The following is a 27,628-nucleotide window of genomic DNA, read 5'->3' as shown; positions in this document are numbered from 1 at the left end:
CAGTGAAGGATCTACTGGCATAGTGACGGGGTCCAAGGGGCGGAGCCCCTTCGGCGAGCAGAGCGAGTGAGTATTACATGAACAGGGTTCTTATCCTGTGAATGGCGTACGAAAGAGCAAAGACCGAGCAATTGAAGCTTATAAGGCATTAAGTTGAAGCCAAGTATTTGCGAATATGTGTTCATAACTTCGAAGTATGGAGGAAATTTTTGTTATGGAAAAGAGAACATCAAGTACCTATCCACTGTTTTGAGTGAGAGAATATGCGATGTGAGATTCGCCAAGCTAGTGAATGCAGTTCAACGTCATGACATGAGAACAGTAAATATCAGTTCCTGTGAAATTATAATATGTGGAATTGAAAACTGAGAACATTTGTCGCAGAAAATCATACATTTTCAGATAATTTGAAATAACTTGAGTGCGGAATTTGCAACGTTTAGGACATTTCGATGATGATAGACTTCTGAAAAGATTTGCAAATAAGATGATGAAGAACTTTCCGATTCAATTTGAGAAGAAGAAAACAGACAGTTGATATTCTCCTTCTTAGTACACCGTCTCCTAATGAAGGTTGGCGATCCATCTGGCAATCAAAATTCTTGATGTAGCTGCCCTAAAAATGTGGGTGGAGGTGCAACAGAACTATCTTCCTAAATCCTTCAGCCAGGAATTTTGTCTTCTACCCGCCGATATTCTGCCCTGTATCTTATTATCAACCTCAGAAGCTCATATTTCGCACCCCTCATTATATGCCCTATGTATTTGGTATTTCCTTCTTTGATCCTAAAGAAGAGCTCAAGTGGTTTAAGCATTGAGGTAAGTACTTGCTAATTGATCATTTTTTGCACCCAAGATATCCTCAACATGCGTCTACAAAGGTACATCTCAAATGCCTGCAGTTTCTTCTCTGTAGTTGGATCGAGATTCCATCCTTCACAACCATATAACAGAATGGAAAACACATAGCATCTTACCATTCGCATTCGGAGGTCCAGTCCTATCTCAGGTTTCGTAAAGAACTGTTTCATGCTCATAAAGGCCTTTCTGGCTTGCTCAATACGTGATCTTATTTCTATTTTAGGGTCACATTGGCTGTTGATGTTAGTGCCCAAATATTTGCAGGATTTAATCTGTTTTATAGTGCGCAGTTATACTTGTTTTTGCAAAACCCAGTAGCTTTGTTTTCGCTTCGTTGATAAAGAGACCATATTCTTCATATGCTTCTAACCATGTAGTTCATCGGTATTTGCAGATTTTCTTCAGTATCTGCAAGAACTACAGTATCATCGGCGTATTTTATGTTGTTCACTACGACACCATTTACCTCAATGCCTTCTGATCTTTTCTCTGAAGCTCCCCTAAAAATAACCTCGGAGTAAATATTGAACAGCAACGGAGATAGGATGCAGCCCTGCCTTAACCCCCCCTCCCCTAATCATTGTAGCTCCAGATGTTGATATAAGAAGTGTAAGTATAATTTGTTGTTTGTCCTAGAGGCCATTCAAGTATTATGTGAGCAGATTTATTACAATTATTTAGACCCCAATCCACTTTTCATCAGAAGAAAGAAAAGTTGAACAAACGAAGGTTGAGGGATATATGAAGGATCCCGATGTATATCATCGGGATCCCTCATACTACTATAAACTATAACTATAAATAATTTGAATTGGGGGCCTCAATTTTGAAATTTTTGCCTCCTGAAGGTCCAAAGAATTTGTCAATGCCAATTCTTTTACAAAGGAACCAATTTACTTGAAGAAGATCATATGTTTTATTGGAAGGTCCAGGGAACATGTCTGTAACCACATATTTGCAATAAAAAGAGAAACTGGAAAATATCAACATGAAACTTGCGGAGATACCAAATATACTTGAAACTGTGCCATTTTGACGAGGGGGTTAGTGAAGGTTTGCAATTGGTCAGGTCATTACTGGTACCATGTTTAGTACCAGGAGGTGCCCCAGAAGTGGTGGGATAGACCAGATAACTAAATCTCGAGTTGATTAGAGTTAGTTAGTCGCAAGAGTCCAGAGAAGATGATGAAACGGCCCATAAGATTGCCAAAAAATTATGCTGGAGAAATTATACAATCTGGATATAACACTTTTCACGTCACTGGCTATAACGAACTCTTCTTCATGTTCCTTAGGAGGGGTATATAGCTTTTCAGCGATCAGTTCGAAAATTAGTACGCTTTATTTCAAGCTAGAGACCATTGATTTATATGAGGTTTCACTATTCAAGAGTTCGTCATTGCCAAAAAACCTCATTAATTCAATTTCATGGAATGGAAAGAAAAAAATTGGATGAAGTTTTTATTGAAAAATAAATATATGCATGATATAACTTTCCGAACTAACATTCATTTTTTTATGAATTTTCACTCGAAAATATTGTACATAAAGTCTTGTCAAAGCTAAAATTGAAAATAATGACGAAAAAACGTATTTTGAATTCTTACATGTGGTAGAAAAGAACGGTAAATCAGAAGAACGTTTGAGATTGCTTCACTCATCGTGAAAAGTGATGGGATCTCAAAAACGCTAAGGAGAGAGAAGTATTTGAACATTGGGAGATCACGAAAATGACACGTTGTATAAACCCCTCTCAAAACTTAATTTCGATCAAAGTGGCATTTTTGATAGTCGCCCCGAATTTTGGAACTTTCAATTTCCTCGTGCGGGGCTATCGACTAACGCGGCTTAGTGTCCATTAGAAGGGCCTGATATATGGGTTTCGGGTTCTGTTGTTTGGGTCGTTGAAATTACAAGGAGGGGCCGGCCGTTAGGCCACCGGTATATTTCGGACCCGATCGTTTTCGGTCAATTACATGCTGGTCCACTTTGGCCGAACGCGTCCTTAATCAAATTAGAGTAAAAAGCGTCGCTGCTCGGAAATTTTAACCGATGAAGGGGCCGATCCATGAATCAGCGGCGAGGGAAATAAATGTTCCATAAACGGAGTGGTTTTGTTCTGCGAAAAACCACGATAAAGGATTGATGGTGAAGTCGGAACTAACTGCGAGGACTAGGATGGAGTGGAACAGGATTTTAATTTTCGTCTATATCGAACGTTTGAAGTAGATACATGTCAGGGTTCACGCAATAAATCGAAATGACGAATGTTTTGTTTAGAGCACACCGCCACTCGACGTATGATTCCATTTATCTTTACTACCAGATATTTTTCATTACTTTACTATTTCCGACGACCATTTTGCTCGTTTATTCCCAACATATTACCTATCAGTTAACCTTATAGTTCGTGCTGTTTTTTAGACGTTGCTATGAGTGTATTTCCAGTAATTTATTGACAATAAAATACTTTCATACAAGTCATTATTTTCGTCAGGCCATAGTCTGTTGAGAAATCTCATAAGATCTTATGACAATTATAATTTGGCGTGAACCCAAGTCCAAAAATTCGTATTCGTTCGCGAAATCAAAAATAATATTTCAACGCTTGACAGTGATGAAGAGTCACATGTGGTTATACTTTTTGAAGAGGTCATGAATTATATTTCAATATCTGTACAATAATAATGTAGGCTTGGTTAATCGATCGTCTAGAGGTATGATTCGATTACCTGGCCTTTCGTCTTTTTCTCCGTGACTTTGTTGGATTTGTAATAATTAAACTCTTTTCAATTATTTACATCTATTTACAAAGCCACACTTATACAGTACAAACTCAGTATTGAGAAGATCCTAATTACGTCTCAATTACAAGTTTCTCACTACGGTACTGAATTTCGTCTTTAACTCTAGTTTAATTACTCGAAACGTCTTCGTCGTACTTGAAGTTTTTGGTCGACTCGTCTTTGATTTGTTCGCGACTCGTCTTAATCTAGTCTGCGAACCGTCTTTACGTCGTACGTCTTAAGTTGACCGACCGAACTTGTTCTGTCCCCCGTCTTAGACTTAAGTTAAAACTGTACCGTCTGTACCCGTCTTCGGTTTAATCTGAACTGTCCTCTCTGTCGATTGGAACTACCCTGTCTTGGTTTGACCACACCCTTAGGGGAAGGTACCATCCCCCTAGTCCAATAAGATTTTTGCCGTACCGCCCACAAAGATCTTCGCGGATTCCTGGGAATCGAATATTCTAGAAGGACTAGAGCCTGAGAAAACAGATGTAACCCATCTGGCATAATCGTCTTGTTCTGAAACTTTTCCCAACCCCATAAATCTCTCAAGTTTTATAATCGACATAACACATTCTTCGACACCCCGAAGAATAACACATCCTTTTCGCATTATGTACAATAACAATTCGTTCCCTGTAAACTCATTGAATTTGTCATGCCCTTGGCACTTGAAGAGACTAATAGGTCTCCTAACATCCGGTTAACCATCTCAATTATTTACAGGGAACAATAAGTAACTGAATCCTACAATAATGTAACTTTTTTATTTCGTATGTTGTCCATTGATGGGTCATTGAACATGGGTCTTAATAATGATAAATATCTAGCTATATCTTTGCGTCAACGAAAAACGAACACATTTCTTATAATTGGATCTTTCGATGCATTCTTAGAATAGAGCCTCTGTCTCTTTATTTCAGTTCATTTGTACAATATTATTTGAAGTGTTCATTTTGTTTTTATAGTCAAATAAACCGAATGTAATAATAACGCAAGCCAGATTATGTCATGAAAAATTGGTTTTGAAGTTTGAGTCACGAGAAATGAATGAGTGAAATATTTTGAAGAAAAGAGAGAATACTCACCATAAACTTCAGCTATCACAAAAGCTATAATAGGTTGTTTCAGTGCCATACTCTCTACTTGACATTCGAATTTGGTTCCTAAATCCCCTTTCGATAGAGTCAGTTTGAGATGTGATCTTCCTGTGCCTGTACCATTACTATTCATTGTTTGGCTGTAGGTTGCTGAAAAAAAAACAAGTTATTGTTAATTTCAAGTTGCTGGGTCATTGATATGATACATATTTAAAAGTTTCATATTGATGCAAAATAAAACTGAATCATCATTCAGATTGGAGAAGTGAAAACGTGACATTTCATATAAGTTAATTATACAGCCTCAGAGAAAATGCTCTTATTATCATGGTTTCAATACAAGGCATAAAGATATTCTCTATATTCCAAAACATAGAACAACTAAATTTCAGCAATCGCCAACGTATTATGGTATTAAATTGTTGAATCATCTTCCGGAGAAACTGAAAGTATTGGAGTACAGAAAATTTGGGAAAGAGATTGAGAAATTGTTACTGATAAATTGTTTTTATAGTGTTTTAGTTTTTTCTTTCTCCATTACACTTATCATAACTATGAGAGGAGATATATTAAGTTTTTCAATACATGAATTTCTTTTTTGTTTAAGGAATCTCAATATTTTGTTACTCAAAGTTTTTCTTTTTGAGTTACATATTTGCTTTCTTTATTAATATTTTTCTGGCGCTTTCTATACAGTGTATTCTGTCTTAAAGAAAGAATGAATATTATTATTATTATTGTGGGTCTTGCTATCTGAGCAATTACGTACGAGTGCACGGCAGACAGGTCAACAGCGAAACATCTCAGGGACGGTAAAAATTCGTTCTCTGTAAAGATTTATCGTTGAAAATAATAAACCGAAGACTGCGAATCGCCATGCCCGTCAAAACAACCACACCGTAGTCCTTTCTCAAAGAAGAAAGGTTAATCTTATCTCTTTGCATCCAAATTGGACACGGGAACAAATTGCTCAATCTGACGATAAATCTCGGCACGTCCTCAGTTTATCCTTGTCCGCGACGTGTGCAGGAAAAAACCGAAAATCAACCCTGCGAACACCACTCGGCCCCATCCTCTGGCCTTCTGAATAAACGATAATTCAGGCCAGACAAAGCTCCTCTTTACTATATATTCACGCGGACGACGTAGATATATTTTCGCATCAGCTCGGCCCGTATGAGAACGGCTAATGCCAGCATTCGCAAAAATGTAAAGTTGGGTTCATACGGAAGAATAACATGACTCAAAAATAACGAACAAAAGGAATACGTGAAAAAGGGAACCGGGTTAATTTCAACTCTCTAGCTAATTTTATGTTATGGAAGGTGGAATTTTTGGATCCAACTTTATGACTGGTTGTCTAAGTTCGTTATGTCGTGATATGTCTGTGAAAACTACTGTATATCATATAATTAGGACATAACTATTCAGGCAATAGTGTCTCAATGAACTTCTTGGGGCTACATCTATACCTTATTTCGACTTTAAAAGCCAAGAGCCAAGGTTTGTACGAAGCTGAACGGACTCATGGCACTTATGACAAGGGTTTCTGCCTGGAATATCGAAGGGCAGAAACCCATTGGTGTGACTGATTGGATTGAAAGACCTTCCATTGGTACAGAATACCGCAGAACCTCTAGAGTCACTTCATTCTTATCCCATTGTTCACGACTTGGAAATGTCGTTTTGCAGTTATTTCGAAACTCGAGTCTCAGTGGTAGGTTATCTGTCACCACATCCAGGAGCTCCTTGCACTCACTTAGAATGCGAAGATGCCCTGAGTAGTCGCTAGTTTTTAGTGAACGCTTCTTTGCCACCCTGTGAGCCCATCTGGCCGCCTCGCCTTCCAGAAAGATATCTAGAGGAGACAGATCTAAGATGAGATGCATGGCAGCAGTTGAACAAGAGCGTGATGCTCCTATGAAAGACCAGCACGCTGTTCATTGTAGTTTTTCCAAGGCTAATTGCTCCGATACTAGTCTTGCTCTTGGCTACCAAATGAGAGCTGCAAAGCTAACGATTGGCCGAATTATGGATTTATAGATCCAGTTCGTTATTTCAAGTTTTAGCCCCCAAGTTTTTCTGAAGATCCTATGGTATATGAAGAGAGCTCTCTGACTCCAGATAGAGCTCCTTTGTACTATATAAAAAAAAAGCTTTGTATGGGACCACATTGCTCTCTTCACATGCCACATGAATAACACATTAAGTTGAGTTTTCGTTGGACCACCTTGTATATGCGTCATTCACGCAGACGGTGCAGATATATTTTCGCATCATCTTGGCCCGTACGAGGATGGTTAATGTCGACATTCGCAAAAATGTAAAATAGGGTTCATACGGAAGAATAACATGACTCAAAAGAATAACGAACAAAGGAATACGTGAAAAAGGAAAATGGGTTAATTTCAACTTTCTAAGTAATTTTGTGTTATGGAAGGTGGAATTTGTGGATCAAACTTTATATAACTGGTTGTCTAAGTTACTTATGTCGTGATATGTCTGTGGAAACTTCTGGATATCATAGAACTGGGACAGAAACTGCTCACTTTACAGTTGACGAAGTTACCCAGGCTTGAGTGGAACGATGTAGAATGTCTGAGAATATTACAGATTTGTCAGGTTACGGTGAAAACATTTCACGAAACTTTTATTGTGATGATTTTAACAATCAAATCATTTTCGTGTATGATTTTAGTACATTTTTGTTACCACCTCAGAATTCGAATCGAAATCAATTTGAATTTGACTTGTTCATATATTTGAATCGATGATTCCTGATGTTAAAGGAAACACTTTCTACTTTGCCATTTTTTCCAATTCGGCTTGGTTGAAAAGATACAGGCTGTTGAAAAATCCAATAAAAATAAAATTTTTGGTTATATCTAGCAAATGGAAAGGAATCAGAGAAAATGATTTTCGGAATATAGTTTTTTTATTGATGTGGTAAATTTTTTCCGAACGTAAAATTCCATTGAAGTGCGGTCAACTCTAGAATGCCCGCTATACTAAGTGAGAAAAAAACATCAAATCGGAAAAAATGGTAAAGGACAAATATGTTTCTTTTGACCTCAGGAATCTCCGGTTGAAATATATGTACAAGTCAAAGACTCACCCTGTATATGTGATCAGAACGAATATTGATCTGAAAGATTTTCCACATAAGCAAAAAATATTGGAGTATTAATAATAATAATAATATGGTTTATTCTGTAAGCTACAGGGTATAAACATATAATCACAGAGGCGTGAGCCTGTACGTGACTTCTAAATAATCAAAATATAATGCAGTAGCCAGTATTCAAATAAATTCACAAATCAAGATCAATTTCTTTTAACATATTTCAATAAAAATATAAAAATCAACAAAAATTCAATAGTACAGTAATGATCACAGATAAGTGCCCATTTTATGAATACAATAATATATCATAAACTCAGGGGCGCACTCATTCGGTCAGGTCCACTATCAGCTACTCGGTCATCAAATAATTGGTAGTATCGATAGTAATTACCAAATCTTACTACAGAATATTTTGCAGAGAACGGACTAATTCGTTTGCGAATTTTTGTCAGTTTTTTTGCAGGAAGACTAGAAGTAATAATGAACCTTCGAACTAAGTAGAACATACAGGCATTTTGCTCACCCTGTAACAGTGTCGAACACGCATTGAAATGCAGAGACCACATTTTGCTACAGTCTTTAAGCCGCAAAAGGTAAAAATGAACCAGCTCTATGAATAATTCATTTAGCCGAGATTATAGTCAGCAGTTTGGGAAACCCTGACGTGCAAAACATAATAGGACATCAGAGCACCTCGAATTTCTCTCATGTCCTGGTACAAAGTACACACCACGTTCATTATGACGATGTAGACGACAAGAACATAGCGTTTTTGCAGAGCGCGGGTCTCTTCCTAGTTCCGTAGCTTTTTTCTTCTGATTTCATTTGCACGTAATAGGTGGAATGTTTTACCTACGCGATTTATGACTGTGTCGGGTCCGAACCTGGACCACATTGTGGGTTTTCATCGCTTGCTTTTTGCATTTCAGATTTAGGACAGCAAGAGCAATGTGGGACGTTAAGGTATCTAAATAGTTGATTTCACGTCAATTACCCTAACGGAGTGGCATTTTTGGGTGCCGGTTCGCTTTATCATTTCATCACGTTTTCCGTAATTTACGTTCTCAAATTCGAATCTATCCGTCCGTGCGGCCGTAAACAGGGAAATTCTCCGACGGAAAGTCCTTAAATTTTCAAGATAGGTTCGGGTAGTCAAGTTTGAGAATCGTGATATGTTCCATAAAAATAACCCTTCAAAAATTTGTGTTTCTGTTCAAAGGAATAACCACCACGTGGTTTTTCTCGTATCAGTCGAACTTTGGTACCCATTATTTCCCCTCTGGCGCTCCTGCGATGATCAAACTTTATATGGTGTACGAAGTTGTACATTCACTTCGTCTTCTTTCTTTTTTCGAAGAAAATTGGTAGAGGGCAGCACTGTATGACAACTTTCAAGAAATTATAATTTTACCCCTTTTGTAATGATTTTTGGTAGTTTTTTTAACGAATATTTTAAAAATATATCACTGCTTTTTGTATGAAGAACATATCAATTTTTATTGCGAAAAACGAAAAGTTACTGAATTATTTTTTTCTCCTTCGCAAATTTAAAATAATAACTTTCTTCAATGTAGATTATTGTTTGAGGAAATTATGTAGAAATCCCATAAAAGAATCAGCTGGGGCTTATCCCAGAGCAGAATTCAGGAAAATCTGCACGCTAATGCTGTTTCCAAGTTCTTGACGCTAAATCATCAGGCTTCTTGGCGTTCGCCTTGCTAAACGTTGCCGAATTTTATCGCCACTTGGGGCGACTTCTGGATCATTTTCCTTTTCAATAACCGATTAAAATGTTGATTCCTCGGAATAAAATGCGAAATATACAAGAAACGATTGCATTTCACCATGTCCAACTTCTTCTTCTTCTTAAGATATATAAGAAGTTTTATTATTTCATACCACTTCGCATTATATTATAATATTTTTCATTTTTTATATCAAATTGATTAGTGTTGGCCGTGGGCGCCATCGAATTCAAAATAATGATGCATCCGCAAAATCCGATTTTTAAACTCTATAATCCTAAAAGAAAAAACAAAATGTTTTTTTTATACAAAACCGAAACCGCACGACCCGCTCTAGAGGGGCGGCATTATTTTACTTTTTCCGAAAAATCTGGATTCCTGAAAGAATGAATTCAATATCATTTTTCAATTTCACAAGTGATTTTTTATCAAATTCACTAATTCTTAGCATCTTAGTTGGAGAATGTCTCCAACATCTATTCGAATTCAAAATTCGCATCATCCAATTATAACATTCAATCATATCAAAGAAAAAAAGAAATATTCGAGAGTTTTATGATGTCGAAACTCAGCAGAAGAATCTAAAGTCTGAATTCAATTGATATATTTCATCATTGATTCATGAGAATTCAGTTGAGCACGTTTATTGTTTAGTACATTCAACGTTTTCTAAATCATCTATTCCATTCAAATTTGAATCCATAAACAATAATGAGATATACTTGAAATACACTTTTTCTTTCCAAAAAAACTTTTCATGAAAACCCTAAATATATCAGTACAAATTCACCAATCCAACCAAACCTCCCCCCGCTCTTTTGCTTAGTACAAAACCTGCAAGGATGCCGACTTGTATTTTCGCCGGGGCGGCAGAAACGCTAGAGCGGACCATGGGGCCCGAATATCCAATATTAATTTTTAGCATTCTGCAGAGTTAGGGCGGCAAATTGGATCTCTTCCTAGGACTGAAGTTTGGTTAGCGAAGGCCCTGGTAATTCCTTAAGGCAAAGTACAAGTTTTCGTTCTAGATTGAAAATAGCTTATTCATGCTAGAAGTGATCCAGAGTTTCCTTTACTTTTCGTTGACTAGGAATCGAAAATCACAATTTTTTTTTGTAAACATCTGTTAGTGAAAACGAAAATTTACATTAATGTTAGTGATCATTAAGGATTAATGCACAAACAGCCCCAAATCCTTATCACACCTTAATCGTTTTCAAACGAAGTATCCAACGAGACAAAGAATGCGTGCTCACCGCGTAGACCTACGACATGCTTCCAAGTCAGATAGTCACCCGAGGGATAGAAAAAAAAGGTCACCACCGCGCGTCAGTGACCCCATTTCCTCTTTCCGAGTTCCATCGGGTCCTTAGTTACAAACTGATAACGTTTATGAGATCTTGCACGCAGATTACTTTGGCTCAATTACAGAAACGTAATCTTGGCGTTAATGAATTTTCCAACTAAGCGACGTGCGACCGGAGCGGCTGTCGCTGATTATTTGTGGGATTTAATCGCGTCCCGGGACATACGTTTTTGGTCTAGCATCCGTGAAATTGCTATTCGAACGTAACGCTCGCCTGTTTCGCGGGTGAGAGACAATAACGTCGACGTCATGTTCGTGTTTCGCAATTGAAAAATCGTACGTTTTTCCGCTGCTACAAAATAACGTACGATCATTTTATCTTATTCGTTTGATGTACACGTTTTATAGTCGAGAGGTTAAATATTGTTGTGATAAATCCGTTCTGAAACCCTTACAATGATTATGCAGGGTGTTTCAAGTTCGACGGCCTATTAGACGTTTCTTGTGAACGGGGTCGATTTGAAATCTGAAAATTCGGAATATGACATTGCTCATGCCTATTCAGCTAAAATATTTTCAAAGTTCCGGCACTTCCGGTTATACAAGAATTAAAAAAAAAATTAAAAAAAAAAGTTTTTTTTTTCATTTTATGTCTTAGATATTATCAAGATTTCCATTTTCAATTACTCTTTTCTGAAATTATTGCGTTGGTCCCCATAGTTTTCAAAATATTAAGGAAAAACCGAAAAAAAGAGAGAATTTCCATAGTCTCTATTTCATGAAATATTTTTAAGGTGTCACAAAAAAATAGGGTTCTAATTTGAAAATCGAAAGTTATGATCAAATTTTGTTCACAATTTTTGGCACAATATTTGAAACACCCTGTGATGATATTTTTCAAATTCAAGATATGCACGATATTCCTACATCATTCTAGTTTGAGAAAATGAATTGAGTATACGCATAGGATATTCACAGTAAAAATAATTCACGTAATTGTGACTGAGGAAATTCTCTCTTTTTTACGGTTTTTTCTCAATTTTTTGAAAACTATGAGGGCTAACGCAATAATTTTAGAAAAGAATAATCGAAAATGAAAATCTTGATAAAATCTAACTCATAAAATGAAAAAACAAATTTCTTTTGAAATTTTTTTTTTCAATTCTTTTATAACCGGAAGTGCCGGAGCTTAGAAAATATTTTAGCTGAATAGAGCATCATGCCCTATGTCATATTCTGAATTTTCAGATTTAAAATCGGCCTCATTCTCCAGAAACGTCTAATAGGCCGTCGAATTTGAAACAACCTTTATTTTCCTTGAATGTCGAAAAATGTCGACGTTATTGATGTTATCTCATAATTTTCTAGATTTCTAGATAACATATTGTAGCAGTTTTAGTCATTACAGGGTGCGGCAGAGCCGATTGACGAGTTTTGACAGGCCATTGCTAGGGATGTGATGGGGACAGGTAGGTGCGGCATGAGTCTATGTGTTTCTCAGAGACGGTAGTTTTTAGCCAGAATCATGATTTGGAGCGTAGTGCATCGAGGTTTTGCCGTTCGCACGTTTTACGAAAATAACCGTTCTGTGATCGCGATCCAGCGGGCATTTCGACATTCCTGTCATTGTTTCATTCCCTTCTGCAAACACAATCGAAACTTGGGCTCGCCAACTTGAGGAAACAGGAAGTACACGACAAGGGCGAGGACATGGACGACCGAGAACAGTAAGAACGTCGTGAAATGTCCAGTTTGTTCGAGAAGCTGCTTGAGGAAGAAAATGTCACCGTCACAGTAACTTCCCAGCGTTATGTGTCCATGTTGGAAACCTTTCTACAGCCTGAATTGGAAGATCTTGCTGAAGAACACGACTTGGACGACATCTGGTTCCAGCAGGATGGCGTTACAGCCCACATAGCTCAAACTTCATTATCTGTTTTGAGACAGATGCTTCCCAGAGAGATCTCTCTGAAAGGAGACGTGGATAGTCCAGCGTGCTCACCAGATTTGAGCATCTGTGACTTCTTCCTTTGGGGCCAACTCAAAGATAAGGTCTTCAAACATCGTCCACACACCCTGCCAAAACTCAAGCAGCGAATAACCGGGCTATACCTCCGTTGATATGCCGAAAAGCGGTCGAAAACTTCCGAAGTCGACTGATTCAGAGTGTCGCTGCTGACGGCCGCTAACTTAGTGATATCGTTCTCAAAACTTGAGCAAAAAAACTGCATTTTCTACTGATTCCAATGAGTTAAACAGATTTTCTCTAACTTTTACCATTTTTTTGGAATAGCCCTTTGAAACTGGTCAATCGGCTCTGCCGCACTCTGTATAAGAAATATTACTTGAAAAATGAGTGAATGTTTAATATTTCAAAATGGCAAAAAAAATAGAGGAGGATCTATTTGGAATAACAAACAATACTACCATAATATAGACCATAACGTCGATAACTCGTAAAAAAGTACTATTAGGGCGTCATCTGAGACATTAATGAGTATAATGGAAAATGAAGTGACTTTGATATTAAATTTATATGTATTCCTCCTTGTTGTTTCTGCCTGAATTGCATTCTCATTCGCTAAATTTATACAGATGGGATTTTTGTTGATCAAGCTTGAAATGCCGCCCCCGAAATTTGTCGCCCTAGGCCACTGCCTACGCTTCCTACCCCCTAGCGACGGCTCTGCACCTATTCCTGGATCAGCTGCGTATCAATGTAATTTGAAAATATTCACTTAATTAAATGGAATGCTCTCTGCTGACAAAGAAGTATGATGAAAAGAGCACATATTTTGGCTCAGGTAAAATTATCCAACATTCAGTCTCGCCATAAAAAGTCGTATATTTCATGCTAAGAAAACAATTTTCTAATGATAATATTCTGCGATTCTGCTGGCCCGCACACAAGATAGCTTGAGCCTTGAAGTTTAAGGTCGATTGAGAATTCGAATGTGCCTGTTCAATTGTTTAATCAGACATGCGGCTTAGTATTTGAAACCATCTAAAACTTTTTTTTTTGTTGAATATAATAACAGCGATTCGATCAAATTGAAACTCATAAGTCAGTTCTTATATAACGCCAAGAACACTCATACCAGATTTGTTGGGATGGTCCTATAATCCTATTTGAATTTTGTGACAACATATAGGGCATCAAAAAAAAATGATTTTGATGAAAATTTAGCTCAATAACCTCCCATTTGAGAAATTTATTTAGGTTCTCCACCGGATCAATAATATAAGATTGAAAACATTGAAAATAAGAAGAAACGAGAACTAATATTAATTAACCATTTGAAAAATTCACCGAATGATTCTCCACTGGAATATGACATAATATTAATATCTATTGTACCTACAACATAATACAATTGATAATATATCCGATATTCAATGACCAGAACCGACCGTTGTTCATTTGTAGTCAATCCTCCAATTATTTGCTGAATAATTCGAGTTGTATCGGAATGTCAACATCAAGGCCATGAACAGAGCACAAACAGCACAGGATACAGTCCCCCGTGCTCTGGAGGAATAATTGCACTTTACAGCTTCTGTTACCCCGTAATTCCTCACCCCGAGGTACAATCGGAGGAACACACACATTACAATAGCAAACTCTGATAAATGCATAATAGACGGAATTTATGGCACTTTCGACGATAGTTTACCTTTACGATGATTAAGTTCCCGGGGAATCTGGGACTCACCTTGAGGTTTGCCAGATCTATGTTTAATTTGCGAGTTCTGGAGGAGACAGTGCCGAACTTCCTGTTGGGTATTCTCGCCGAGGAACGATATTCGGCTTCATTAATACCTGCGGGCTTGCATTGATCTGCATACGGTTGGTTTTTGGAGTTGAAGGCTACTGTGTGTGATCAGATGAGAAGCAGAATGATTTTGGATCGGTGGGAATTTTTGTTTGCTTATTGAGAGTCTTCAACATAAGTTGAAGAATATTTGGTACAGTTGTTGACGATTTGCATATCCATTTCACAAAAGAGTAATATCGAAGAGCTATTCATCCATGGAAATCGCTACTTCTGTAACATTTTTCAAGTTGGCGTTTCTTAAAGCTAGCTGACGGTGTTCTCAACTACAATTTAATAAATATAGATAACAGGCCAACTGAAAAGTCCCCGGTCTACCATAGTAAAACACATTTTTTCGGCAAAATTCGATTTTATTATTCGACATAGTAGCCTTTGAGGGCGATACAGCGATTATAGCGATCTTCCAACTTTTCGATACCATTTTTGTAGTACGATTTGTCTTACGCTTCAAAATAGGCCTCAGTTTCGATGATTACTTCTTCATTGGCGCTAATTTTTTTTCCAGCGAGCATTCTTTTGAGTTCTGAGAACAGGAAAAAGTCGCTGGAAGCCAGATCTGGCGAATACGGTGGATGCAGAAGCAATTCGAAGCCCAATTCATGAAATTTTGCTATTTTCTTCGCTGATTCGAGACACGGCGCATTGTCTTGATGAAACACCACTTTTTTCTACAAATGGGGCCATTTTAACGATTTCATCCTTTAAACGATATAATAACGCCATATAATAATCGCTGTTGATGGTCTGGCCCTTTAGAGGTTATCTATGAATATTATACTTTGCACATCCCAGATTACTGATGCCATAACCTTGCCTGCTGACTGTTGTATTTTTCCTCGCTTTAGATTCGGTTCATGGTATGCAGTCCACTCAGCAGACTGTCGATTGGACTCCGGAGTGATGGAGCCATGTTTCATCCATTGTCACATATCGACGCAAAAATTCATGTTTATTGCACTCAATCAGCTTCAAACACAGTTCAGAATCATTAACACGTTGTTGCTTTTGATCGATTGTGAGCTCGCGCGTTACCCATTTTGCATACAGCGTTCTCATGTACAAATACTCGCGAATGATATGATGTATACATTCAAATGATATCTTCACAATGTTTGCTATCTTCACCTTAAAGTCATTCAAAATTATTTTGTGAACTTTTTTGATTTTTTCGTCGGTGACAGCCTCTTTTGGGCGTCCACTGCGTTCGCCGTCTGTCATATCAAATAGGGAAGGTTTTGACACAATATTGTCATAATTTTGAGACACCTGTTATTTAAATGACCTCAAATCTTTATGTTTTGAGCAAGGCTTTTATAATTGAAATATTTGCGATTAGTAATGAAACACTTCAACAGTCACAAAACTGATAAGTGCAGAGATAAAGTTTTATAGTTTTTTAAATCAGCTGAATTGCATCAATGTATTAAATTTTCTCTTAATTCAATTGTTAGAATGCATGAGTGTCTCCACATGATCTGAATCAAACCTACATTTTCTTTTTCTTTCGACGTCATTCAATTCCACATAAACACCAGAAATATGGAAAAATATGAAGTGGGCGGTGGACAAATAACAAATTATCTATATTGGCTCCTGCTGACAACTGAACGAGCTGTAATCAGTCACCGTCACCAACACCGACCAACAAGTTCTGGCTCGGGTTACACCAGAAAATTTATAGGTTTGATATCAATTTGGCGCTACGAAAAAACCAAAGAGCCCCAACAACAATCAATCAGTTGATATTCTTTATGATCCGCATTTTTCCTGTGACAAAACCGGGAGCTGTCAACTTTCAGGAAGCAGCGCGATAAGGAAATTGACAGTTCGGGGACAAAGTTCCCGAAGTTGGTGTCTGTGGAAAAACCCATTCCGCAGAACTCTACTTTCTGCCCGTTGAATACTCCGCTCTTCGAGGACGTCATGTTCCTTTGGAGTATGAAGTAGAAAAAGTCGGAATTTCAGTTTCACGAGTGCAATTCCGTTTGAACTCGAATGGCGTCATGCCAAATTTGTTATCGTCCCTACGAACTTAGCCTGCAACGCAATATTCTCGTCTGTATGTCAAGAAGTGTTGTTTTTGTCTAGAAAAAATTGAAGGGAGTTATTATAGAATTTATATCCCACTTCAAAAAGTGACACGCCAGATACAAGGATGATTACTAACAGTCCATTAAGGTTTACGTTATTCTCTGTGTTCCTAACTTAAATCCTTTGAGTATTTCGTAATATAACCAATGACGTATTGCCTTTATTATTTCTGGTTGTCCAAATTGTCTATAATCGATGATTTATAGACATTTATAGATTCCTGTTGTCATTGCTTGAATTACATATGTTGAAAACATTTAATGGAAAACCCATTTGATCCTTGATTTCCACTGTTTATTAAGTAGGAGAACTAGTCCAGTCACCTTAGTAGTTCATCTCGGAAATTGAGATACCCAGCTATGAACTCGTATAAACTTGTATATTGATTATCCTAAAAGTAGTCTCAAAACCTACATATGGTAGGGTGTACACGACTATTAATCTCGGAGGATATTTATAGTCTCTCTTGAACAACAAAAACAAATTGGACGATTCATTAAAAGTGCGAATTTATCACTCAATTATAAGACCCAAAATGACTTAAGGAAAGTGGAATACCTATTCATTAAAAACAAAAACCAAATAAGGAAACTAGGAATAATACAGAACAATACAGTAAGAGACAATAATAATAATGAATCCTACGCGTATAGGCAAAAGTCGGGGATAATAATAGCTTTATTGTCCAACAGTTTAACCTATTTACAGAACAATGTGAATATAAATTACAAAAAATAACAAAAGATAGCATTGAAACAAAAAATGAAAAACAAAAATTTCACATGATCTAAGATACATTCCCAGAATATAAATCACAAAAAATAACAAAAGATAGCATTGAAATAAAAAATGAAAAACATAAATTTCACATGATCTAAGATACATTCCCTGAAAATCAATGACCGTCTTGATCAAATTTCCCCTTGATGAGGAGAATATATCCTGGCCATCACAAAATGAGTTGAAGTTCTCACACATTTTTGTAATAGGTGCCTTTTGCAGAATGTTCGTTCGAGCTCTATCTGGCTTGAAAATCAGGTCAATTCTTGAGTTGAAACTTGGAACGCTAAAGTTGACTTTCGACAATATTTCTGAACAATCAACATTATAATGAATCACATTGAAAAGGAATGATAAAGAAGCAATTACCCTTCTCATTTCTAAACTAGAGACGCTCCAAATGAGCCCTGGTTCGTTAGAAACGAGGAAATAAGACTAAAGACAGAAACAAAAATAATAAATAATATAAAGAAACTGGCAGAGAAATTCTACGAAAGAATGAAGGATCCCACAAACGAAGGAAAAAAGGAACTGATCAGGCTATGATCTTAATGAGAATAAAAGGGTCGAACGACTGAAGACCGTACTAAATCAAATGAAATAATCAACACAATATGATAGCAGTTAGAGAATCCAACTTCTACACTGCAAATCCATTGGACACAGGCCACAGACTATAAACATCTAAGGTCAAAATTCACGAAATCGATTTTTTTTGCACCCCTGTATATAACAAAAAAAGTGATTGAGTATAGCATTCAAAGAGTTATGTTCCTGAAGAATCAAACTATGATTCATAAAAACAATTAGCTGAAATATGCAAAATTTCAAGAGGAAATGTACGACAAATTTCGTTGACATTTTTCTGTTCTATATGAAAATTGAATTAATAAATTATTACTAGTTGTTTTGTTTTTAATTTACTTAGTATGATGAACGATACTATTGAAATCGAAACTTAATAAAACAAATCATCCGTTATGGAAATAAAAACAAGCCTTAGTTTCATTGCGGCCACATCGTAAACATATTTGCATGTTCGGAAATATTTCTCGACTCGCTCAATTCCATTCCAGCAACTTGCGAATTTCGCGGCGATCCCAACAAAGTTTCTTGCAATTTTATTCGATTTACACACCATCGCACATATTTCGACGACACTGTCGCAAGCCCAGGGGATCGTGGGTTATAGAAACTCGAGTTTTCTGAAGAATGTTCATAAAATTCTGTTGATTTAACCCATTAAAATTCATGTCGACGTAAATATCGTCCCCCGGCATTCAGAAAAGGGATGAAAGTCGTAGTCTAGAACGCAAACGGCCTTTAGGAAACGTTTTACGAAGTACCTCCTCCATAAATACCATTGTTAATGAACCAAAGCGAATGTGCCTTAATTAAAACTTCATTGTGACATGCAACCTAACCTGAATTATCGTCTGGGGACGAACCCAGCTCAGGCGACAGAAGAGTATTTGGTTCACTTCACGTCGAGCATATTGCATTTCAGTTGGAAATATTTACATCTATTTTTCACATTAGGATAAGATGGACATTTGATTTTGAATTTCATTTTAGAAAATCGATTCGAAATCAATAAATTTCCACATTTGAATATAAAAAGTCAAATATTCGCATGCAGCTTTAAATCTAGAATTGGGTGTATCCGATTAGAATCTTGTTGGATAATTAAAGAAGGTCAAAGATGGTACCTCACGAAATCCAATACCTAGAATGCTTATATAGAGTAGAGTAGAGTAGAGTAGAGTTCAATGCGAAAATTATGATGGAAATGTTATATCTCGTGTTTATGAAATTTAAACTGTCTTTGGCCTTCTGTTGAGTACTAGGACAGAAAAAAGTTAAACAATATGGTTGGGCGCTACTATTGTGGTAAACATGAAATGTTTTTATACCTTATTTCATTCCAATAGCTTTTGAAGTTTTCGAGAAAAGCTTTAGATGGCGGACGGATGGTTATTCTTCATTCGATTTCCGAGTCTACAGTACCAGAATGTAAAAACTGTGAAAATTCAAGGGAAATGATTCAATTTTTTTCTTGACCGATTTCAAATGCTACACACCAGTAAAATGAGGGGAAAACTCAAAATCTCAATGGAGTTTATAGTTAATTTCCTCTTCACCTTTTTGAAACACTTTTCATTGTATCACTATCAATATTCTTGTTCATCGGTTGAGAAAAGATAACTAAATTAATCAATTCAATGAACTCTTTCATGGAATTTATGTAGACTTTTGGTTCAGTGTAGCAATTCAAGTTCCTCCAAACTTTACAATTCAAAACATTAATTTCTCGTCCACAACAGTACTATATAAATGCTGCAATTCCTCTGAAAGTTGAGATTTGGGATTCATCAAGCCGGATAGCTTGACATTGTAACTGTTACCAACTACTTGACTTGAAAATCAAGCTCGTGAAAAAATACATCCTTGACTTGATTTGGGATATTTATTGCTTGACTTGATAAAAAGCTAATTGACATTACTTGAGCTTGATATGCACGCATCGCACGGCATATATTTCTGCAATTTCGTGCGCGCTTAGACTAAATAAGGGGATTCCTCGAGCGCCGAAAGTATGAAGCATTCGCCAGTGTGACCTTATTAGTAGTTTACCCAAATTTCTATGAAATCTATTGGTAGATTTTGTCGGTTTTGGAAATATCTTTCCAAACTTGGCCAAAGATTTTTTATCAACGTCAGCAGCTTCAGTTGAAAGACCATTTTCTAGAGTTGCTCTCACACTTAAAAAAACCCGCAATGGATAAGGCGACAAATCTATAAGATACCTAATGTGTTTTAGATCCTGGATGGAAAATTATGAAATCAAACAAATCTTGTAGGTTTCCCAATATTGAGAATCTTTATTTTTTATTTTTTTTATTTTGTTATGATTTATAGTGATTTAATTATATTTCTAATCCAGGAAAGTTGATATTTTCGGTTCTTTTATACAAAAAGTTCAATAAATAAAAGGTTCCTTCTTCTTCCATCATTTTTTTATTGATGTGACACTACACAATGAAACTGCTAAAAATCAAGTAGCTTAATATGATTCAAGTACTTGATAAATAAATCCTTGACTTGACTTGAGATTGAAAAACTACTACTTGACTTGAAATCAAGTAGCTTGAAAATCAAGCCAAGTCGTGAATCCCTTGTTGAGATATACAATAAACAAAAAAAGGAAATAATAAGAGAAATTGAGGCAATATTACCGCGTTCATAAACAATTTCGTCTGTCACTTTCTATTTTTTTTTACACCTCTGTGTTTAAGAGGAAGTAATTAACTGAGGATGGCATTTGAACAGTTGTGTTCTCCAGAAACCAATCTAAAAATAAAAACAATAATTTCCAAAATCGACCAAAGGGTTCAAGAGAAAATGAAGTACAAACTTCGTTTCCTCCAATTTTACCTAATGAAGATATCAATAAAAAATGGATGATGTGCCATATAAAATCAATGAGTTCCCCTCACATCATCCATTGAATTCTTAATGCAAGTCGGTTTATATTTCACGAAAATTCACAGCGTTCATTAAGGTGTATGAGGAGCTTATAAATTATGATGCAGACAGAGCGGAAAAAGGTTCTCTTTCCCTTTTCTTGTCCGGAAATCTGTGAGCTTTTTCCCTGAAAGTTAGGTAGAAAAATGCCGGAATAGCGTGTCTGAAACGCATTAGGTGATACACTCATATGGGATTAACCATCGAAGTGATCATCAATCACAAGTAACTATACAAGAATAATTCGGTCGAAATTGTTAATACGTGTGATACATTTGGAAAATTGGTGTGGAATTTCGATATGGATTATACAATTTAGTTTAACGAATGAGGGAATTTCATAACCATGTCCTATTTTGCTTTATTTGTTCTGTAATTTCCCTACGTGGTATCATGAAATATGAAGATTAGAATAATGTTTTCATATTATATGATATTATATGATAAAATTGACGCTACGAAAATATTGCACCTATAAACTCAACTATTTTTTAAAGTCATCACACTCCCCAACTAAAAATGAAGATATTAATGATCAGGAGTCAATATTTCATGATGAAAAAAAAAAACTGTTATAAAACAAGAAGTAGATACTAACAAATATATCCAAATATGAAAATGAAAGCTTAACACCAAAAAAATCGAAAGTATTCATAAAAGAAACAAAAAAATCTATCGTACAAATTCTTCGTTACGGATCTTTAAATAAGCTTCTGATGTCTGTCAATATTAGGTAGGCGATTGATTAACCTATACATTCCTTGTGAGTCAAAATTGTCAATTTGTCTACTTGAAATATACTAACTGACAAAGAAACTGCACCACCCAGAAGAAGCTGTTTAATTTTGAATTTTTTTTGGTGGAACATAGATAGTAAAGAAAAGAGTAAATAATTGATTTTGGAGAAAAAAAAGGTTTTTTCATGTGAACAATTTTTGTTACTTATATATTGTAGTCGTCTTTTGCGAGTTTTTTAATTTTACAACAAACCAGCTATTCGAGGATATCCAAAGTCGATGTTTAGTTGTTGTTAAAATGCCTAGAGCACGTGTACGCGGAATTTATCGCCAGCTAAGTGAATATGAAAGAATACAAATTATTGGTCTACTGGAGGCGGGGTTGTCATTTCGAGAAATCGCTAACCGTACGAACAGAAATCCAACTACTGTTATGAGATGTTGTCAAGCGTGGTTTGATAATGTCCAAAATCGAAGAAGAGTAGGCACCGAACGTCGAAGGGGCACAAATGAAGTTCAAGATCGACGTCTAAGACTTATGGCCATTAGAGACCGATTTGCGACAACTCGATCTTTGGCTGATGAGTATTTAGGAGAACAAGGCCATCCTGTAACTGCCCAAAGGGTTTACCGTTGGATAAGGTCTTTAGGACTGCAGCATTATAGACCCTATCTTGTGTTACCTCTGACGGTTGAGCATCACTGGCATCGATTACAGTGGTGCAGAGAACATCAACATTCGAATCAGGTCGTCTTTTCTGATGAATCTTGATTCTCCTTGGGTATACATGATGGCCGAAGAAGGGTTAGACGACGGTTAGTTGGTGAGAAAGACGAGAACCTCAGTTTGATGTTGAGCGTCATGTACACCGGACAGTAGGCATTATGATATGGGGTGCTATTGCACATGCAAGTAGGTCTAATTCGAGATAACTTGACAGCGCTGCATTAGCTTAAAAAATAGTGGAGCCATATGTTCTCCATTACCTTAACCGACTCAATAATCCAATATGTCAGCAAGACAATGCCCGACCTCATGTTCCCAGAGTTAGTTTAAACTTTGACCCATGTGCATATTTTGCCATGGCCGCCCAGATCCCCCTATCTGTCGCTCATAGAGCATGTTTGGGACATCATGGATAGAAGGCTTGGAAATTTAACCCAGCCCCCACGGACTTTGGCTGCTCTGAGACATGAAGTACAGGCAGCTTGGGTAAGTATACCTCAAGAAGAAATAGACCATCTTGTTGCATCAATGCCGAGACGTATTGAGGAGTGTATAGGTAATCGCGGTGGATAAACACATTATTAACGAATTTATTAAAGGAATTGTAAACCCTTCGTTTGTTCTCCAAATTTCAATCATTCACTCCCTGCTATTCTATCTATGTTACACCAAAAAAATTTAAATTTAAACAGCTCCTTGTGGGCAGTTTCTTTGTCAGTACATTTAATATCAAATAGCAAAATATGTCGTAAGATTATAGAACAGGGACATACTACGTAATTATATGCACAAATCAAATAACCCAACCAAAGAAGCGGAACGATTCGTAATAATTAAAGCCTACAATCCCCGAAACGAACGAACCCAACGAGCATCCTCCCAGGCCAGATGAAGTTTCGGCGCAATAAACCTCGAGAAGGATATATCCCGAAACCGTCGACACAAGCTGAGTGCCATGTGCTCCCGCAATGAGTCGAAATCCGCCGCAAAATCCATGCGGAGATTAGTTACTTGGCAATGGCGCGCTGTCATCCTTCAGTTATGCAAATTCTGAGTTTCCAACTTCGGCATTCCAATACATTGGAGACTGATACGCTAATTTTCAATCTCGTGTAATCCGCAATCCACTCGTCAGTTCCCGTTTCCACCACCTAACCGATTAGTTGTTTAAGCTGCTGCCAATCGACGAAACTATAATTGAGAAATTTCCACTGGATTTGGACATCTTCCCCGCAGATGGGAGGAATTCATATGCCTCTCCGCGATTCCGAAAGGAGTTAGAGATAAATGGATTTGTCGGATTAATCTGGATTTTGTTGTACTGTACATACTGTGGAGTTCTTGGTGAAACTGATAGCGTTTTGCAGCTGTTGTTTAGTGTGTAATTGTGGATCTGACTCTTCAATTTTTCAAAGCATTGCAAAAAATAAATTCTTTAATTTTTCTCTGTGCTGCACAAGGAAGCCTCACACTGGTCTTTGAATAATTGTGGACTGCTGACGGGTCACACAGTATCAGGCTCCGCATTGGCCTATCGGTAGATAGTATTTTGGTTGAGCAGGGGGAATCCTCATGAATGGTCTACCCTTATGAAGAACTGAACAGTGTGAAGAGCACAACCCACTCACTCAACTCAACCAGCTGCTTTTTTTCAGGTTTTGAGCATCTTTTTTACTATTAACCCTTTCACTCTTTGTGTTCGTTTCTCTTTCACAATTTCTGTCGTGTGTTTTTGGTTTATATCTATATCCTTCATACGAGTATCTCTTTTTGTTATTTGGTATTGGATTTATGCAATTTGGGATCCTACGTAGTTGATGACTAGATCTTTTCTTATAGAGGCACTATAATTACATCTTCAACAGGGTAATGGTCAAAAAATCTTCAGCTCGTCATTTGAAGAATCAAGAAGATAAAAAATCAGATTCAAATGACGAGCTGAAATTTTTTTGACTATAACCCTGTTGAAGATGTAATTACAGTGCCCCTATCAGAAAAGAACTAGTGATCATTCTAGATCTGTATATTTGTTTTTTTCTAACAAATCTAGGCCTACTGATTGCAGCTCTAAACAGCTTGAATCTTCATGAGATGAATTCAGGCTCCATATTTCCAGGCTGATGACCAATATTTTGCCGAGGTCTTGCAATTGCTTTCATCAATCTCAGTCTTTCTTCCTATCAGTGGCTAAAGCAGATTCATTGCTCAATTCATCTTATTCACTGCGTATATATGTTTTTTTCCAAGTAAGTTTTCCATCTAGTGTTTCATCTAGATACTTGACTTCATCTCCCCATTTTATTATTTTTCCAACTATCATCAGTGTTGATCTTTAGTCTTTTTTTCTGTAGGAGAATTGGCAGGGTCATTTGAATTTTTCATTCAATGAACCATTCGTTTATATCTTATAAGTTCGAAAATAAAATAATAAAGGGATCTATTCGGAGAACGAGCGCTCAAAAAATGAATTAGGGTATGTCTGACAATTTTCCTTTTTGAACACCACCATAGAACTGAGGAAAGTTATTGAATAACCTCCTGCAAAGGTTCCTAATAGTACATTGCCCGAATAAGAACTTTGAAATATTTCGATGAAATTTGCAACCTGTGCATCCGCCATTTTGTTACACTAATTTTTTCATATTGAATAGATCGCAAATGAATTATGTTCTATATTGAATTGAGAAAGTTTCTATTGAAATGACACAACGTTTATTGAATGTTATTTGAACGAGTTCGAACTCATTTTCTTGTCAGATTGTAGCAACGCACACGAGGGACAAGCAACATTAACTGACTACATACCCGATAACCTTTCTGTTTCAAAACATTAACAAGGTGCTCCTAAATTAAAGGTACAAAGGAAAATGAGAGATTCCTTAGTTAATTTAAAGAAATAAAATTCCTATGAACATTGGCCCGTCAACGCTTTCTTCTCGAGTTACAGGTTGTTTCTTGTAGTCCTACTTTTTGTGATGTTCATAACAGTTTATCCCTGTAGATTTGCACTCAAAATTAGCATATCGAATTATAAATAAAATCTTCAAATTGGAATATCTATGCCAAAATTAAGTTGAATATCTTGTGCAGAGCAGGCGCTATGAGAAATAACTTGAAAAAAAAATTAAACTTCAACACCCTGTATCTTGAAAAAAAAGTTATGGGCCCTTGTTTATAGTACACCCTGTATAATTATTTTCTATTGAGCATCAGAACTGGAACAAAGTGTTATTTTTTTTGAAAGAAGCAAAAAAATTTAACTCCCTCTCATTTTATTCCGTCAGTATAAAAGTTACTTAACGATCCCTTAAAGTGTGATTAGCAACTTCAAACTATCTCAAGAATAGATACTAATTGAACGGAAGCGGGAGACAAGCTCTATTCATATCAGTACATTTTCTCCTCGAGGTGCTCAAAGTCATTCTTAACAGCGAATTGGGGAAATAAGCGCGTTAGTTTGACTTCCGAACTTCTTAACTAACAGATTAACATTTTCGACGTTCATAAAGGCCAAGCGTTTTTCGCTGAATATTGATCGGAAAGTTTAGCGACGACAAGAAGTCATCAGTCATGTTAATAACTAATAATCGTCTTTGCCTTCGGCGAATTCTTGGATGAGATGGCGATTTGAATGTTTCTTCGCAAAGTTAACGTGGTATTTTTAGGAGTTCGAGGAAAATAAATGATTTTGTGAAGTGTATAATATTAACCAAGTCTCAAAAGAACAACTACAGGATGCTTTTTCAAATATATATGAATTATATGGAATGCATTATTATTTTCATTGACTATATTATTAACCTAAATGATGATGTCATACCACTTTGTTATATTGAATTTATTGCTCAGTTGAAAATTATTACGACATTATTATGACCTTTAGTATAAGATAAATAATTTTTATATCTAATTGATGAGTTTCATTAACAAAATTATGAGAAATTATGAACACTATCGAAATTTGTTTTCCGAACTGATATAATATGAAATTGATAATTTTGAAAGGATTCCGTGAATGTTTGTCTGCAGGAAATATGGCTTCATGTTTCATATTTTGGTTATCAACTCTCTGAAGGAAAACAGACCCAGAAGGTAAGCCCGTAATCATTTTTGAAAACTGTTTTTTCGAAGATATATCCCTCAGCAATAGATGTACTCTTCCAAGTCCCAAGTAGTAGTCAAACAAGCTCCTGTATCTACCAGAAGAATTGGAGATGTTTGGCGCATACAATGACCTCTATATTTTCAGTATCACACAAGCCCACATATTTCGCAATCATACATGGGATTTTGCCAAATGTATTTTTTCCAACTAGTGCTATAGTACAACAGTCTTGATTATAGGTTAGAAATAGTCTTTTCTGAGTACAACCGATTGGCAACCGATCTAGAATATTATTTTTCTATTTTGATTTTAAATGTTGATAACTATTGCTCATCTAGAGCGTTATCTAAAATGCTTCTCTTCTCTTCTTCTTAGCTTTGTATATTCTGAAAAGTTGCATTAAAAAAGCAGCAGTGACTGGTAAAATCTGCCAACATATTCATGAGTTGCAATATTTGGGTCAATAAAGATGAAAATTTAACATTCTGGAATAGCTTTGAAATATACGCCGAAATAATTTTTTCGTTGACGCCGATGGCGTTCTTATTATTCTTCCAAGTACAAAACGCCACATAAATATTTTTTTTCATACAAACTTTTAGAATTTACTGGTATAACAGTTTTCACAGCCGCATTCGCTTATTTTATGATGCAATCTGGAATAACAGCCTCGAAGCAACCACTCCTCATTTTTTGGAAAACGTATCGGAATTTCTACTTTTATGTAAAAAGCAAATACTGCCTTAGCAACCATATGTCGACGTGATACCTTTGATCTCGTTTCATAATAGTAATTTACGTAACAAGTCCGGAAAATAGACAAAAGCCTGTGAGTCCAAAAAAACCATTTTTGGGCATGTTGCGTTCAATAGTTCTTCGGCAACCGTGTAGAATAACAAATC

General features: G+C 36.4%; 1 protein-coding gene across 1 annotated transcript in view; it reads right to left on the bottom strand.

Annotated features, from left to right (window-relative positions):
- The window catches only part of LOC123673787, a gene marked incomplete in the record, with an annotated part of 335,142 nt that overhangs the window by 41,424 nt on the left and 266,090 nt on the right, over positions 1-27,628 (bottom strand). Inside the window, 1 exon segment of the mRNA XM_045608469.1 lies at positions 4,739-4,900. Within this exon segment, the coding sequence (XP_045464425.1) occupies positions 4,739-4,900 (162 nt within the window).

The sequence above is a fragment of the Harmonia axyridis genome, chromosome 2 (genome assembly GCF_914767665.1).
Source record: "Harmonia axyridis chromosome 2, icHarAxyr1.1, whole genome shotgun sequence".
In the NCBI taxonomy this organism is placed as follows: Eukaryota; Metazoa; Arthropoda; class Insecta; order Coleoptera; family Coccinellidae; genus Harmonia; species Harmonia axyridis.
Note: the sequence above shows the minus strand (reverse complement) of the source record. Positions and strands in the feature narration are given on the sequence as shown.